At 43.2% G+C, this 15,283-nt stretch overlaps 1 protein-coding gene across 6 annotated transcripts in view; it reads right to left on the reverse strand.

Annotated features, from left to right (window-relative positions):
* The window catches only part of ARHGAP21 (Rho GTPase activating protein 21), a 194,252-nt gene that overhangs the window by 100,129 nt on the left and 78,840 nt on the right, over positions 1-15,283 (reverse strand). For all 6 annotated transcript variants that reach the window (XM_056519308.1, XM_056519305.1, XM_056519309.1 and 3 more), the window contains exon 3: positions 9,150-9,174. In XM_056519308.1, coding sequence (XP_056375283.1) covers positions 9,150-9,174 — 25 coding nt within the window. The remainder of the gene's footprint in view (positions 1-9,149; positions 9,175-15,283) is intronic.

The raw sequence follows: 15,283 nt of genomic DNA on the forward strand, positions 1-15,283 counted from the left end.
AAAAAAGTAACATTGAGCCGCCCTCACCTGGTGTCCAAAGGAGCAGCTAACCCTGGTACAGGTAAAGAGTACAGAACATGTAATACCTCCCTGTACTGTAGGGGGCGCTACCAGACACCAGTCAGTGCATACACTTCAGTAATACTGGGGTTTTACCAGTGAATGCCCATTCTGATTGGTCAGTTCTTTCAGCCATTGACTTGTTTCACAGATCTGTACTGTCTGTACATTGTATGTTGAGTCTGTTTTCAAGTTACAATGGTCCAGAAAAGACCATTGTACGTTGGAAATATTGTAACCTGGGGCCATTGTAAGTTGAAGAATCACTTTTTATAATATATATATATATATATATATATATATATATATATATATATACATATACATATATATATATATATATATATATATAGATAGATAGATATATGTATGCGTGTATGTTTCTATAAATATCTGTTTTCCCCCACATCTCCTCTAAACATTATGAGATAATTTACCATCATTTTAAGGTGACTGATGGTTGACATGGTTGGAGCCCTAGCTCAACTGTTTCTTTCACACTTGACCACTACTCCATTCAAGCTACTCCTTGCCATTATGGTGCAGTTAAGGAGAAGGGGTGGGAACCAGCCAACCTGCTCCAATTTTTGATCACTTATCCAGTTGAAAACTGACAGCTGTGTACGACTACAACCCCTAAAAACAGCACCACCCCTGTCCCCAGGTTAAGTTCGGTATTACAACTTCATGACGCCATTCATTTCAACGGAACTGAGCTGCAGAACCACACACAATTTGAGGACAAGTGTGGCACTGTTTATTGAAGAAATCATCTCTGCTAACCCCTTTAAAGGGCTAGTCTGTTGAAAGTTTAAATCAACTGGTGCCAGAAAGTTAAACAGATTTGTAAATTACTTCTATTAAAAAATCTTAATTCTTCCTGTACTTATTAGCTGCTGAATACTACAGTGGAAATTCTTTTCCGTTTGAATCAAAAAGCTGTCTGCTGACATTATGAGCACAGTGCTCTCTGCGGACATCTCTGTCCATTTTAGGAACTGTCCAGAGTAAAACGAAATCCCCATAGCAAACATATGCTGTTCTGGACAGTTCCTAAAACGGACAGAGATGTCAGCAGAGAGCACTGTGCTCGTGATGTCAGCAGAGAGCTCTGTTTCAAAAAGAAAAGAATTTCTGCTGTAGAATTCAGCAGCTAATAAGTACAGGAAGGATTAAGATTTTTTAATAGAAGTAATTTACAAATCTGTTTAACTTTCTGGTACCAGTTGATTTAAAAAAAAAAAAGGTTTTCACCGGAGTACCCCTTTAAGGATGTACGAGTCCCAACAATATCAGCCTTTTCAGTCTTGCAGATCCACTAGTGTTTAGTGTTGTTTCAGTGTAAGGGTATACACTCCAGAAAGTCACAGTGATGTTGTAGTACAAAATATCACCATGGTAAAGATTGACGAATTTGCAAACTTCAATCGTCAGTGATGCGTCAATTTTTTACGCAAAAGAATGCTACCGACAATTTTTTTTATAAAAAAAAAACACAAAACAAAAAAAAATCCTGTTCAGGTGACATATTTATGACCGGGTTATGTTGTTCATAATCGAACGCATTATTGATGGTAGAAATCTACATGTTGGAATGTGTTTAGAAAGAATACAAAAATATCAATGTGCAATGTAGGCGCAGTTTGAATTCTGTGTGTTAATTTCCCTAAACGTCCACTAGATGGCCCTAATTCACAACAATACGGTACAGAAAAAAATTCAAATAAAAAATAAATAAAATAAAAAGTGATGAGAAGTAATAGGTCAGTGTTTCCCAACCAGGGTGCCTCCAGCTGTTGCAAAACTACAACTCCCAGCATGCCCGGACAGCCTTTGGCTGTCTGGGCATGCTGGGAGTTGTAGTTTTGCAACAGCTGGAGGCACCCTGGTTGGGAAAAATTGTAATAGAAAATGCAGGTTTAGAAGTATTATTGTCATTGCAATGATGAATGCTTGAGTGATTTTGCAGCTTAGAACTCCATGAATTTTATTTAAGATTTGCTTAATCAGTTTTGGATTATTTCTTCCCAGTGGGGGGCGCGGCTTACTATGCGAAGAGATTGGTTGCATATATCTGCCCAAGGGTACATTAACATGGGCGGATTACCTGCGCATTCTATTTTTGCTTAAATATGTCTTTTTTTTTATTGTATGTTCACACAGGCAGATTAACCTCAGAATTTCCGCAGCGTATTTGCTGCGGAAAATCCGCTGCAGATAATCTGCTACCATTGACCTCAATGGGTCATCAGAAAATCTGCAATAGAGGCAGTTTTGCTGATTTTCCTTCGGACCCATTGAATTCAATGGTAGCAGATTATCTGCAGCGGATTTTCCGCAGCAAATACGCTGCGGAAATTCTGCAGGTAATCCGCCCCATGTGAATGTACAATAAAAAAAAGACATATTTAAGCAAAAAAAGAATGTGCAAGTATACTCCGTATGTGGTGAAGGATTTGTGAAGCTCACCGCGGTGCATCTTTTTTTTTTTACATGTGCAATTTCTTGGACGCGGAAACCCCACCAGAAAAATGGAGCACTTTTCCACGCGAATTGTGAATCCCTGACGTCGTTCACCCCCTAACCAACCCCCCAACCAACCCCCCCAAATATTTAAATATTTTTTCACAAATTGCGCTCAGAGATTGCACTGCATAAAACTAAACAGGTGTAAAGGGGTCGTCCGTTGACCGATTCACACTGCTGAATCTTAGTCAGCGGAAAATTCCCCCGCAGAAATTGATCCGCCAAAAGAATGAACATGTTCATACTTTAGGTGGAATCCAAAAGCAGAGTTCCTTTTTAAAGGGACAGTGACACCACATTTACACTACTGCTTCCACTGCTAAAATGTATAGGGATACCTCTGTAATGTAAATGCCCAAACAATTCACTAGGGGTGGTCGCACGGACCATCCCAGTCTCCTTCTGTAGCACCGCTGGACAGCGCATGCGCGAGATCTCGCCTTGGCTCCAAGTCAGTGCTGGGGTGCAGCTTAGCCTCGGTGGTCTGACAAGGGTAAAGTAGGAGACGGGGGTGGTCCGGGCTGTTAGCACATTTACATTACAAACAGTATGTGTTATAGCAGTGGAAGCAGTAGGGCAAATGTGGTGTCACTGTCCCTTTATACTGTGCTTATTTCTATGGCAAAGTGCAGCAATAGGCACAGATTTTGCACAGGGCTGTGGAGTTGGTAGATAAATGTTCCGACTCCAACGTTTTTTGTACTTCCGACTCCTCTGTATTAATATGTGAATGTACTTTATACATTCCTTGAAGGAAAGAAAGGCAACATACATGTCATTACCACAGGACTACTGGCTGGGAAGCCAACAGTCTACTGTATTGAACAGTTTGTGTGCTGATCTGCTGCTGAAAATAGGGCAGTGGGAGGATCTAGGAAGAGGCATGTATTATAAAACAAGTTTTTATAGCCTTAGCTGAATGGCAGCAGTTTTTCTAATGGTTTACAGCTTCAGTATTGAACTATTGACCCTCCATTCCCTTCACTTATACAGGTGTCTCTAGTCCTGCAAAAAAACATATTTACTTAATCCCTTATCAGCGAAAGGCTAGGTTACCCATTCGTTCCCTGTAACAGCAGAACACAACACTATGGAAAGTATAAGTATTGCCGCTCCTAATTGTGCATTGTGTGCCATATAGTAAAGCACATGAAAAGCTTCTTCACAGTCACTTAACGTGTTCGGTTACGTGAGGCACTGCATGCATTGGTCTTTATTCTTATAGTAGAGAATTCATTAATTATAACTTTTTGTGAATTGAGACATTTAAACTTGTTTGAATGTGCATTGTTTGCCGAGTCCGACTCCTGGTACCCAAAATTTCGTCCGACTTCTCAGCCCTGATTTTGCATAATTTCTGCTCTGTTTACCATGAAGCAGAAAGATGAGAGTCCCTAGACAAATAAAGCAGATATTTTCCTTGCTTAAAAGGAGATATCCATAAAAAAATAACAGGATATGGGATAAGTAACTGATCGCAGGGGGTCTGACCATTGGGACCCCTCGCAATCTCCTGAACGGGCCCCGGTGCTTAGTGAGGAGCGCAAGCTGCAGCTGGCACATGACCCATTCAATTCTATGGGAGTGCAGAAAAGACCCGAGTAAAGCACTCGGACATCACTTGCGCTCCCATAAAAATTTACGGACCGCGTGCGGTTTACTGAAAGAGGCGGGGTCCCATCTTAGGCCCCTTTCACACAAGAAAATTCTCTGTTTTTAAACATCCGTACGGAGTTCCGTCTGAAAATCAGCTGAAAGCGGCAGTAACAAAATCCTATACGGCCATTAGAAAGATCCCATAGACAATAATGGGATTTCCTAATAGCCGTTTTAACCCGTTATAGCCCATTATTAATAACGGCCGTTATTTTGTGACGGAAGATAGTAACGGGAGAAATAGTTCATGAACTATTTCTCCCGTTACTATCTTCTGTCACAAAATAACCGCTGTTATTAATAACAGGTTCAAACGGCTATTTGAAAAATCCCACAGACTATAATGGGATTTTCTAACAGTCGTATAGGATTTTGTAACTGCTGTTTTCAGCTGATTTTCAACAGAACTTCGTACGGATGTTTAAAAACTGAGAATTTTGTAGTGTGAAAGGGGCCTTAGAGATCGCAGAGTGTGCCAGCGGTCGGACGCCCCCCTCTATCCTGTGGATAGGGGATAAGTACATTTTTCGCTGGAGTTCTGCTTTAATTCCCCAATATAAACATATCCTTAGGGGGTGTAGGCATTGACAGGACAAGCGTCCTTAATATTGTGTGTCCATCTATACAGCAATGAAAGGCTATGTAGTTCAGCAAAGAAAGTTGTACAGAGAGATATATCTGTATAGGTCAGGAAAAGCTCCAGCCCCATGACACATCATGAATACAATGTATGGTCTCATCTATGATGATAAGAAAGGTCTCTCCCTAAGAAAATCCAGCCGAACATTCACTGGTGTAATCCTTAACATCACAGGAGAAAATACACCCTGTTCCAAATTATTATGCAAATTCTATTCAAGAGTCACAAAGATTAAGGCGGACATTTATCAAGGGATTTAGAGCATTTTTTAGCTTACAAAAGTCGCACATAAAGTCGCAATAGCACCTAGGGCTCCTTTCACACTAGTGATTTCTCCGTTATTGCAGTTACGTCGCATGTTCCATCATGATTTTCGGCAAAAACCCGGCCGTCACAAAACCCCTGACGGCCGAGACTAAATCGCATTGTAGCCTATGGGATTTTGTAACTGCCCGTTTGCACCCGTATATGCCCGTAATTCATTATGGACGTTATACAGTGACGGGACATCATGGCGGAAAAATTACTGCATGCATCCACGATGTCCCGTCACTGTATAACGTCCATAATGAATTACGGGCATATACGGGTGCAAATGGGCAGTTACAAAACCCCATAGGCTACAATGCGATTTAGTCTCGGCCGTCAGGGGTTTTGTAACGGCCGGGTTTTTTGCCGAAAATCGTGACGGAACATGCGACGGATCTTCAATAACGGAGAAATCACTAGTGTGAAAGGAGCCTAAGCTCATTTTTGTGCGACTTTTGGCTGTAAGCAAAAAGCTACATAAGAGCTGACCAAAGTGAATTTTATTTTTCACTTTGCAGTGGACAGGGACATAAAGTCGCAACACCTCGAAAACTCAGTACACGCGAGCCAGCCTGAACCTGGCTTTTGAGAGCCAATTTTTATATTTCCCGCCGGCAGCCGTGATCACAGCTCCAGCGGGAAATATGATTTAACAACTGTACAAAGGAGCCCGAGCGGACATCACTCTGCAGCCACCCGGGCTCCGTCATATTTTCTCCCGCTATCCTCCCTTCTAATGATGGGGACACCGATTTACAGCCCCACCCCCCTTGTCTCCCACCTGTCCACTGCACATCTCCCATCTATCTGCTAACTGTTGCAAGACTACAACTCCCAGCATGCCCTTACAGTGAGGGCATGCTGGGAGTTGTAGCCTTGTAGCAAGATGTGACAAGGGGGGATGTAAATCATTAGAAGTGAGGATAGCGGGAGAAAATATGACGGAGACCGGGTGGCTGTAGAGTGATGTCCGCTCGGGCTCCACAATGGTGCTGGCGAGTATCTCTATCCATATGTAATTTCACATTTTTACCGCTGGGTCCCGTGATTGGCCGGGAACGAGCAGCCAATCACGGGACCCAGCGGGAAATGTGATATTACAGTAGATATAACGGAGCCGCAGAGTTTCTATATGTTAAGAGGAGCCTGGGCTGGCATCACTCTGCAGCCATCCGGAACTTCCGCAGACCTGGCAAGAGATGTGCAGGAGCCGTCCCTGCCATCCCTCAGCGCTGCGGTACACACTAAAGGATGGCACGGACGTCTCCTGCACATCTCCCGGTCCGGCTGCGGGAGTCCCGGACGGCTGCAGTGTTATATCTGCCCAGGCGCCCTTTGCTACATCGCTGCGGAGTTTACTGTAATTTAAGATTACCCGCTGGGTTCAGTGTCACAGGACCTGGCGGGAAATATGAAATTATAGTGATTTTCTTATCACCCCGGCCTGCTCGTCCACCGCCAAGCTGCACAACTACAACTCCCAGCATGCCCTTACAGTAAGGGCATGCTGGGAGTTCTAGTCCTGCAGCGGGGGTGTTTAGGAGACAAGCTTGTCACTCACCTGCAACACACAACTACAAACCCCAGCATGTCCTCATTGTAAGGGCATGCTGAGAGTTGTAGTCATGCAGCGCAGCGCTGAAATTGTTCAGAGCAAAGAACGAACATATTCATTCTTTGCACGGAAGTTTGCGAGCACTGCATAACCTTCAATGGTGACGACACAGTGCCGCGCGGTCCTACCGCCGAAAATACAGTGTGAACATACCCTTGGGGGAAAAAGTGGTAAAAAAGATGTAATAAACGCACACACAGCGCTGCAAGAAAAAGTACCGTATTTTTCGCCGTGTAAGACGCACTTTTTCTTCCCCAAAACTGTTCCCCCAAAAAGTTGGTGTGTCTTATACGGCGAATACACACCTATCGCCACGGTCCCTGCGGCCATCAACGGCCGGGACCTGCAGCTAATACAGGACATCACCGATCGCGGTGATGCCCTGTATTAACCCTTCAGACGCGGCAATCAAAGCTGACCGCCGCGTCTGAAGGGAAAGTGACACTGACCCGGCTGCTCAGTCGTGCTATTCGGGACCGCAGCGGTGAAATCGCGGCGTCCCGAACAGCTTACAGGACACCAGGAGGGACCTTACCTGCCTCCTCGGTGTCTGCTCCGTGCCGGGATCCCCTGCATGGCTGGCGCTCTCCTTCGACGTCATCACGTCATCGCACACGCCGTCCCGTCATCCAATAGGACCGGCGTGCGTAGCGACGTGATGACAACGACTGAGAGTGTGGATCCCAGGGAAGAAGACGTCCGGAGCGACGGGGACACCCTGGGGACGCGGCGACAACGATGGAGCGACGTCCAGGGCAGCGGAGACTGATCCGGAGCGGCGGGACACGTGAGTATTACCTCCTATCCAGTGATCTTCAACCTGCGGATCCCCAGATGTTGCAAAACTACAACTCCCAGCATGCCCGGACAGCCAACGGCTGTCCAGGCATGCTGAGAGTTGAAGATTTGCAACATCTGGAGGTCCGCTGGTTGATCACTGTTGGGTTCAGAATCTTTTTTTTCTAGGTTTTGCACCTTTAAAATTGGGTGCGTCTTATATGCCGGTGCATCCTATAGGGCGAAAAATACGGTATGTGAACCCTTCTGAATTATATGGATTTCTGCACAAACCGATCCTGAAACCGATTAATATTGTAACTTGAGGGACCACTGTATATATGAAGCACCTGCCCTACACAATGGGATGCTGCCCCCCCTACAGACATTTGTAGCATATACAAAAGAAGAACATTAAGCCCACTCAGCAAGAATGTGGATCTTGTCTATTGTTCTGTCTTCACAAGATGGTAATTGTCGAAAAAAACAAACATGACGTCGCCAAAGGCCCCGACTCACTTTAAGGAATTCACATAAATGGCAGATGCTTTCAGACCTCTAAGTGGCATTTCCCTTCTATAAACATAACCTCCCTAAGAGGACAGGAAAGAACAAAAAGATGGACACTGTAAGAGTTCTCCCGAGCCAAAAACCTCTTCAGTAAAGATCCTATACAAACAGTAGCTGTCAGCGCCCTCACATATCAGTCATGGCTGTCAGTGCCGTCTCCGGCAGCGACATAAACCTGCACCGCGTCCAAGACAGAACTACGGGGAAAAGCGAACACATGGCAACTACGTGCAGATTTGCAGCATGATTTTCCTTTCCGTTCTTAAAAAATTGTCTAAAAGAGTACATTTTTGAAGAACTATTTAAAGAGGGAAGATAAATACTGTCATTTAACAACTTTTTTTTATTTATTCGAGTTTCACGCACTCTCTCGCCAGGAAGAGGCAAAAGTTCATCATCTTGATCTCTGGTGGGGAACAAAAAAATTTTTCAGATCGCCTGGTGCCAGAAACAGATTTGTAAATTATTTCTTTAAAAAACAAAAACACACACCCACAAAAAAAAAAAAAACAATCCTTCCAGTACTTAACTGCTGTATGTCCTACAGGAAGTTGTATAGTTCTTTCCAGTCTGACCACTGTGCTCTCTGCTGCCACCTCTGTCCATGTCAGGAACTGTCTTGTTCCTGCTCTGGAAAGTTCCTGACACTGACAGAGGAGTCAGCAGAGAGCACAGTGGTCAGACTGGAAAGAACTACACAACTTCTTGTAGGACATACAGCAGCTGATAAGTCCTGGAAGGAATAAGATTTTTATATAGAAGCAATTTACAAATCTATATAACTTTTTGGTACCAGTTGTTTTCCCACCAGAGTACCCCTTTAATGGAGGATGCTAAAAATATATGGAAGAGTGCCATATAGTGTTTTCAAACCAGGGGTGCATCCAGCTGTTGCAAAACTACAACTCCCAGCACATCCGGACAGCTAATGCAATGTAGCACATTCCACCAAGATATAACTAATCAGTAAAGTCACATATATGAACATAAACTCACCTCCACGGTTTCCATTATCTTCGTCCTGTAAGATATAAGATTGGAAAAGAATTATCATTTATTTAAGATGCATGTACTGCATTCTATTCAATAAACCTTAACCTGTATAATAAGTTATACCGTGTCATGCCTAATGTAGTGTCTTTTTTAAAGTTAAAAAATATAATATATAAAAATAAAATAAAAAAAACAAATATATATATATATATCTTTTATATATATATATTTTTTTACATATATTTTTTTATATATTTTTTTACATATATTTTTTTATATATTTTTTTACATATATATTTTTATATATTTTTTTATATATATATATTTTTATATATTTTATATATATATATATATATATATATATATATACACATACACACACATATATATATATATATATATACACACATATATATATATATATACACACATATATATATATACACACACACACATATATATATATACACACACACACATATATATATATACACACACACACATATATATATATATATATACATATATATATATATATATATATATATATATATATATATATACACACATATATATATATATACACACACACACACACACATACATATTATATATATATATATATATATATATATATATATATATATATATACATACATACACACACACATACATATTATATATATATATATATATATATATATATATATATATATATATACATACATACATACATACACACACACACACACACACTGGTAGCAGAAAGAAACAGATTTGTAAATGACTTCTATATAAAAATCTTAATCCTCCTAGTAGTGTAGTTCTTTCCAGTCAGACCACAGTGGGCTCTGCTACCACCTCTGTCCATGTCAGGAACTGTCCAGAGCAGGAGAGGTTTGATATAGGGATTTGCTCCTGCACTGGACAGTTCCTGACACAGACAGAGGTGTCAGCAGAGAGCACTGTGGTCAGACTGAAAAGAAATTTGCAACCTTCTTCTGGAACATACAGCAGCTGATAAGTACTGGAAGGATTAAGCATTTTACATAGAAGTAATTTACAAATCTGTTAAACTTTTGGAAACTTTTTTTCCCCCACCAGCAAACCCCTTTAATAACTGACCTCAATAACCACTGGCTTGTGTACAAAGCTTCTAATACAGTGGTTTCCAAGAAGTGGACCTCCAGCTGTTGCAAAACTACAATTTCCAGCATGCCCGGACAGCCAACGGCTGTCCGGGCATGCTGGAAATTGTAGTTTTGCAACAGCTGGAGGTCCACTGTGTGGACCTAGGCTTTAATGGAATATGTACAAGTGACATTCATATAGAAAAACTTTCTAAAACTCTGATCCAGCAACCAAAATGACTGACATACAGGGTCTACATCTGGCATTCACTCTTGTTTTTACTGCAAAAGTCTCTTGTCATTTGGTAAATAAACATAAGCAGCTTTTTGGAGTTCTTTAGCAATGAAAAAAAAAAAGCTGACAAAAATATCTGAAAAAAGCAAAAAAAAAAAATAAAAAAAAATTAAAAAAAATTGGCAGAACAGTCAATTAGCAAACAGGAAGGAATTGTCACTGGTAAGACAGGTGTATAAACAGACATGAGTGGATCCGCTGTGGGTCAGAATGGCAGCGGACACTACTGTACGGACATGACTCTCCGATAAGTCTCCAGTACGATACCAAGGCTGTCCTGCCGCAGGGTGTAGCCCCAGAACATACACTTATGGCTTTACAGAGAAGAAAACAAGACGGGGAAGTGCTACAAGTCAAGAGTTCAGGCCAAAATGAAGGAGGTATCCTCGGATGTCAGGCATAAGATACACAAACACCTCATGGATCACCACAGGTATCTTACTTATATTATTGTTTAATATATCTAGAAGACTTCTAGGATATCCCAGCATCGTTACTTAAAGGGGGATTCCGACTCCTTTTAAAAGCACACTAAGCCTGTTGGGGCAGTAAAATAAAACTAGAGCACACTCACTTGGTTGGGGCCAGAGCTCCCCTCGCCAGAGCAATGAGGGGGGGGGGGGGGGGGGGGCAGAGCAACGAGTGGGGGGGGGGGTCAGGTAAACGAGTGTGGGGGGGGGGGGAGGGCAATGAGTGGGGGGGGGGGGAGGGCAATGAGTGGGGGGGGGGAGGGCAATGAGTGGGGGGGGGGAGGAGGGCAATGAGTGAGGGGGGAGGAGGGCAATGAGTGTGGGGGGGGAGGGCAATGAGTGGGGGGGGGGCCAGAGTAATGAGTGTGGGGGGGGCCAGAGTAATGAGTGTGGGGGGGGGGGGAGGGCAATGAGTGGGGGGGGGGGGAGGGCAATGAGTGGGGGGGGGAGGAGGGCAATGAGTGAGGGGGGAGGAGGGCAATGAGTGTGGGGGGGGGAGGGCAATGAGTGGGGGGGGGGCCAGAGTAATGAGTGTGGGGGGGGCCAGAGTAATGAGTGTGGAGGGGGGGGGGCAGAGCAATGAGTGGGGGGCAGAGTTCCCCTCAGAAGAGTTCCCCTCAGCAGAGCAGGGAGAGGGGCCAAAGATCCAGAGCAGGGAAAACGCATCCTGAGGGACAAAAAGAACACTGGCCCCACAGCAAGGTGAGTCTGTTCTTGTTATTTTACAGTCCTAGCAGGCTGCAGTGTGTATTAATGCACAATATCCTGCATGTTACCAAGACATTCTCTAATCGAAGCATTGATCCAAATGAAGAATATGGTGCACCACACAGCGGGAGAGAGTCCCTATGGATCTAGATAGATATTTTGCATTCTGTTTAAAGGGTCACTCCCATGGAAAACTATTTTATTTTTTATTTTTTTTTTAAATCAACTGGTGCCAGAAATGTAAACAGATTTGTAAATTACTTCTATTAAAAAATTTTTAATCCTTCCAGTACTTATTAGCTGCTGAATACTACAGAGGAAATGTTTTTCTTTTTTTGAAACACAAAGCTGTCTGCCGATATCTCCGTCTATTTTAAGAACTGTCCAGAGTAGGAGAAAATCCCCATAGCAAACATATGCTGCTCTGGAAAGTTCCTAAAATGGACAGAGATGTCAGCAGAGAGCACTGTGGTCATGATGTCAGCAGAGAGCACTGTGCTCCAAAAAGAAAACCATTTCCTCTGTAGTATTCAGACCCTAAAAAGTACTGCAAAGATCAAGATGTTTAATAGAAGTAATTTACAAATCTGTTTAACTTTCTGGCACCAGTTGATTTAAAAAAAAAAATAAAAAAAAAATATATATATATATATATATATATATATATATATATATATATATATAAAAAAGTTTTCCACAGGAGTACCCCTTTAACACACAGCAAATGCACCAGCCTTCTTTTCAAATCTTAAAGCCTTACGGCCCTCTGGTTATAATGCATAATACTGCACAACACAACAATAAATAGTACATGCAGCACTGTTACGATTTCTACAATAGCACAATGCCTTAACTTCACATTCAGCATTGAAATGTCCCTTTATATAGCAGTGATCGGTGTTAAAAGAATCTGAGCCAACATTGAAATTCCACGTGAATATGAAACCTTTGACTTCAACAAAGTAACCGCAGGTCAGACTTTGTACAGACTGCAAACAGCAGCGGAACATAAGAAAGTTTCATAAATATCAATTTCCTTCCCTAATGTTAATTTTCTTGCTACTGTGGGTTCATTGTAACAAGTGACAAATTTCAATGATCCCAATGTAACCGCAGTTTAGGTGACCAAAGGTGTTCTAAAGTAGTGTTCCCCAACCAGTGTGCCTCCAGCTGTTGTAAAACTACAACTCAGAGCATGCCCGGACAGCCTTTGGCTGTCCGGGCATGCTCTGAGTTGAAGTTTTGCAACAGCTGGAGGCACACTAGTTGGGGACCACTGCTCTTAAGTAGTAAGTAAACTTGTGCCATGTACTGTACTGCCCCCCTTGGAGAAAAAGAAAAATCACAAGTCAAATACGGGACAGGGAATGAGTCAGTCCTGACATTTTTTAGCAGGTCACATGCGGCGTAACTAAGGGGCAGACACTTAAAGAACAGCTAAAGGGGCGTTACATTGCTAGGCCCCTGTTCAGACACTATGTTTTGGCCTTCCGGCAGAGGTTATTAGAGATGAGCGAACTTACAGTAAATTTGATTCGTCACAAACTTCTCGGCTCGGCAGTTGATGACTTTTCCTGCATAAATTAGTTCAGCTTTCAGGTGCTCCCGTGGGCTGGAAAAGGTGGATACAGTCCTAGGAGACTCTTTCCTAGGAATGTATCCATCTTTTCCAGCCCACCGGAGCACCGGAAAGCTGAACTAATTTACGAAGGTTAAGTCATCAACTGCCGAGCCGAGAAGTTCGTGATGAATCGAATTTACTGTAAGTTCGCTCATCTCTAGTCCTCATCCACAGAACTTTTTACAGTTGAGGTTGAAAGTTTCAAGAGTGGCGCAAATTTCATTTTTCACAACGTCTGCGGCCTCAGTTTCTTATTGTCTCAATTTACATTAACTTCTCGACTGTGACCAGGTAAATAGCAAATAATGGCGTTCTTTACCATGAAAATTAACTTCATCACAAAACCCCCATTCGGCTACATTTACATAACATTTTAGGCAGATTTTATTTTTCTTTTGTTTTGCTGCATAAATCACTTATAAAAATAAATAAATAAATAAATATTAATACTACCGTATATACTCGAGTATAAGCCGAGTTTTTCAGCACGATTTTTCATGCTGAAAACACCCCCCTCGGCTTATACTCGAGTGAACTCCCCCACCCGCAGTGGTCTTCAACCTGCGGACCTCCAGAGGTTTCAAAACTACAACTTCCAGCAAGCCCGGGCAGCCATCGGCTGTCCGGGCTTGCTGGGAGTTGTAGTTTTGAAACCTCCGGAGGTCCACAGGTTGAAGACCACTGCGGCCTTCAACATCATCCAGCCCCCTCTCACCCCCTTTAGTTCTGAGTACTCACCTCCGCTCGGCGCTGGTCCGGTCCTGCAGGACTGTCCGGTGAGGAGGTCGTCCGGTGGGATACTGGTTCTGGGCTGCTATCTTCACCGGGGAGGCCTCTTCTAAGCGCTTCGGGCCCGGCCTCAGAATAGTCACGTTGCCGTGACAACGACGCAGAGGTGCGTTCATTGCCAACGTACTTCTGCGTCATTGTCAAGGCAACGCCTCTATTCCGGGCCGGAAGCGCGGAGAAGAGGCGCCCACGGTGAAGATAGCAGCCCGGACCACCTCCCCACCGGACAGCCCTGCAGGACCGGACCAGCGCCGAGCGGAGGTGAGTACTCAGAACTAAAGGGGGTGAGAGGGGGCTGGATGATGTTGAAGGCCGCAGTGGTCTTCAACCTGCGGACCTCCGGAGGTTTCAAAACTACAACTCCCAGCAAGCCCGGACAGCCGATGGCTGCCCGGGCTTGCTGGGAGTTGTAGTTTTGAAACCTCTGGAGGTCCGCAGGTTGAAGACCACTGAGGGCGAATGATGAGAAGAGGATGATGAAGGGGGGGTGTGGGGATGATGAAGGGGGGTGGGGATGATGAAGGGGGGGGTGTGGGATGATAAGGGGATGATGAAGGGGGGATGTGCGGGATGATAAGGGGATGATGAAGGGGGGATGTGTGGGATGATGACAAGGGGATGATGAAGGGGGGATGTGTGGGATGATAAGGGGATGATGAAGGGGGGGATGTGTGGGATGATAAGGGGATGATGAAGGGGGGATGTGTGGGATGATGACAAGGGGATGATGATGAGGATGTTAATGACGGGTCTGGATGATGACAGGGGGGGGTGAGGTATTTCCCACCCTAGGCTTATACTCGAGTCAATAACTTTTCCTGGGATTTTGGGTTGAAATTAGGGGTCTCGGCTTATACTCGGGTCGGCTTATACTCGAGTATATACGGTAATAATCAGCTTTTTTGCAATTTTTATATAATTATTTATTTATTTTTATTTCAAAGAAGTCGATTTATTTTGGCAGTTTTCCAACCCAAATTGGATGAATAAAATAAATAAATAAATAAATAAAAAAAAAAAAGTTTTTAAGGGCTGACAACAATGGAACATGATTTTTTCCGTGAAAATGTTGTTTTATGACTTTTGCCAATTTTACTGTGTGAACATGGTGGACTTCCATTGAA

The sequence above is a fragment of the Hyla sarda genome, chromosome 5 (assembly GCF_029499605.1).
Source record: "Hyla sarda isolate aHylSar1 chromosome 5, aHylSar1.hap1, whole genome shotgun sequence".
Lineage (NCBI taxonomy): Eukaryota > Metazoa > Chordata > Amphibia > Anura > Hylidae > Hyla > Hyla sarda.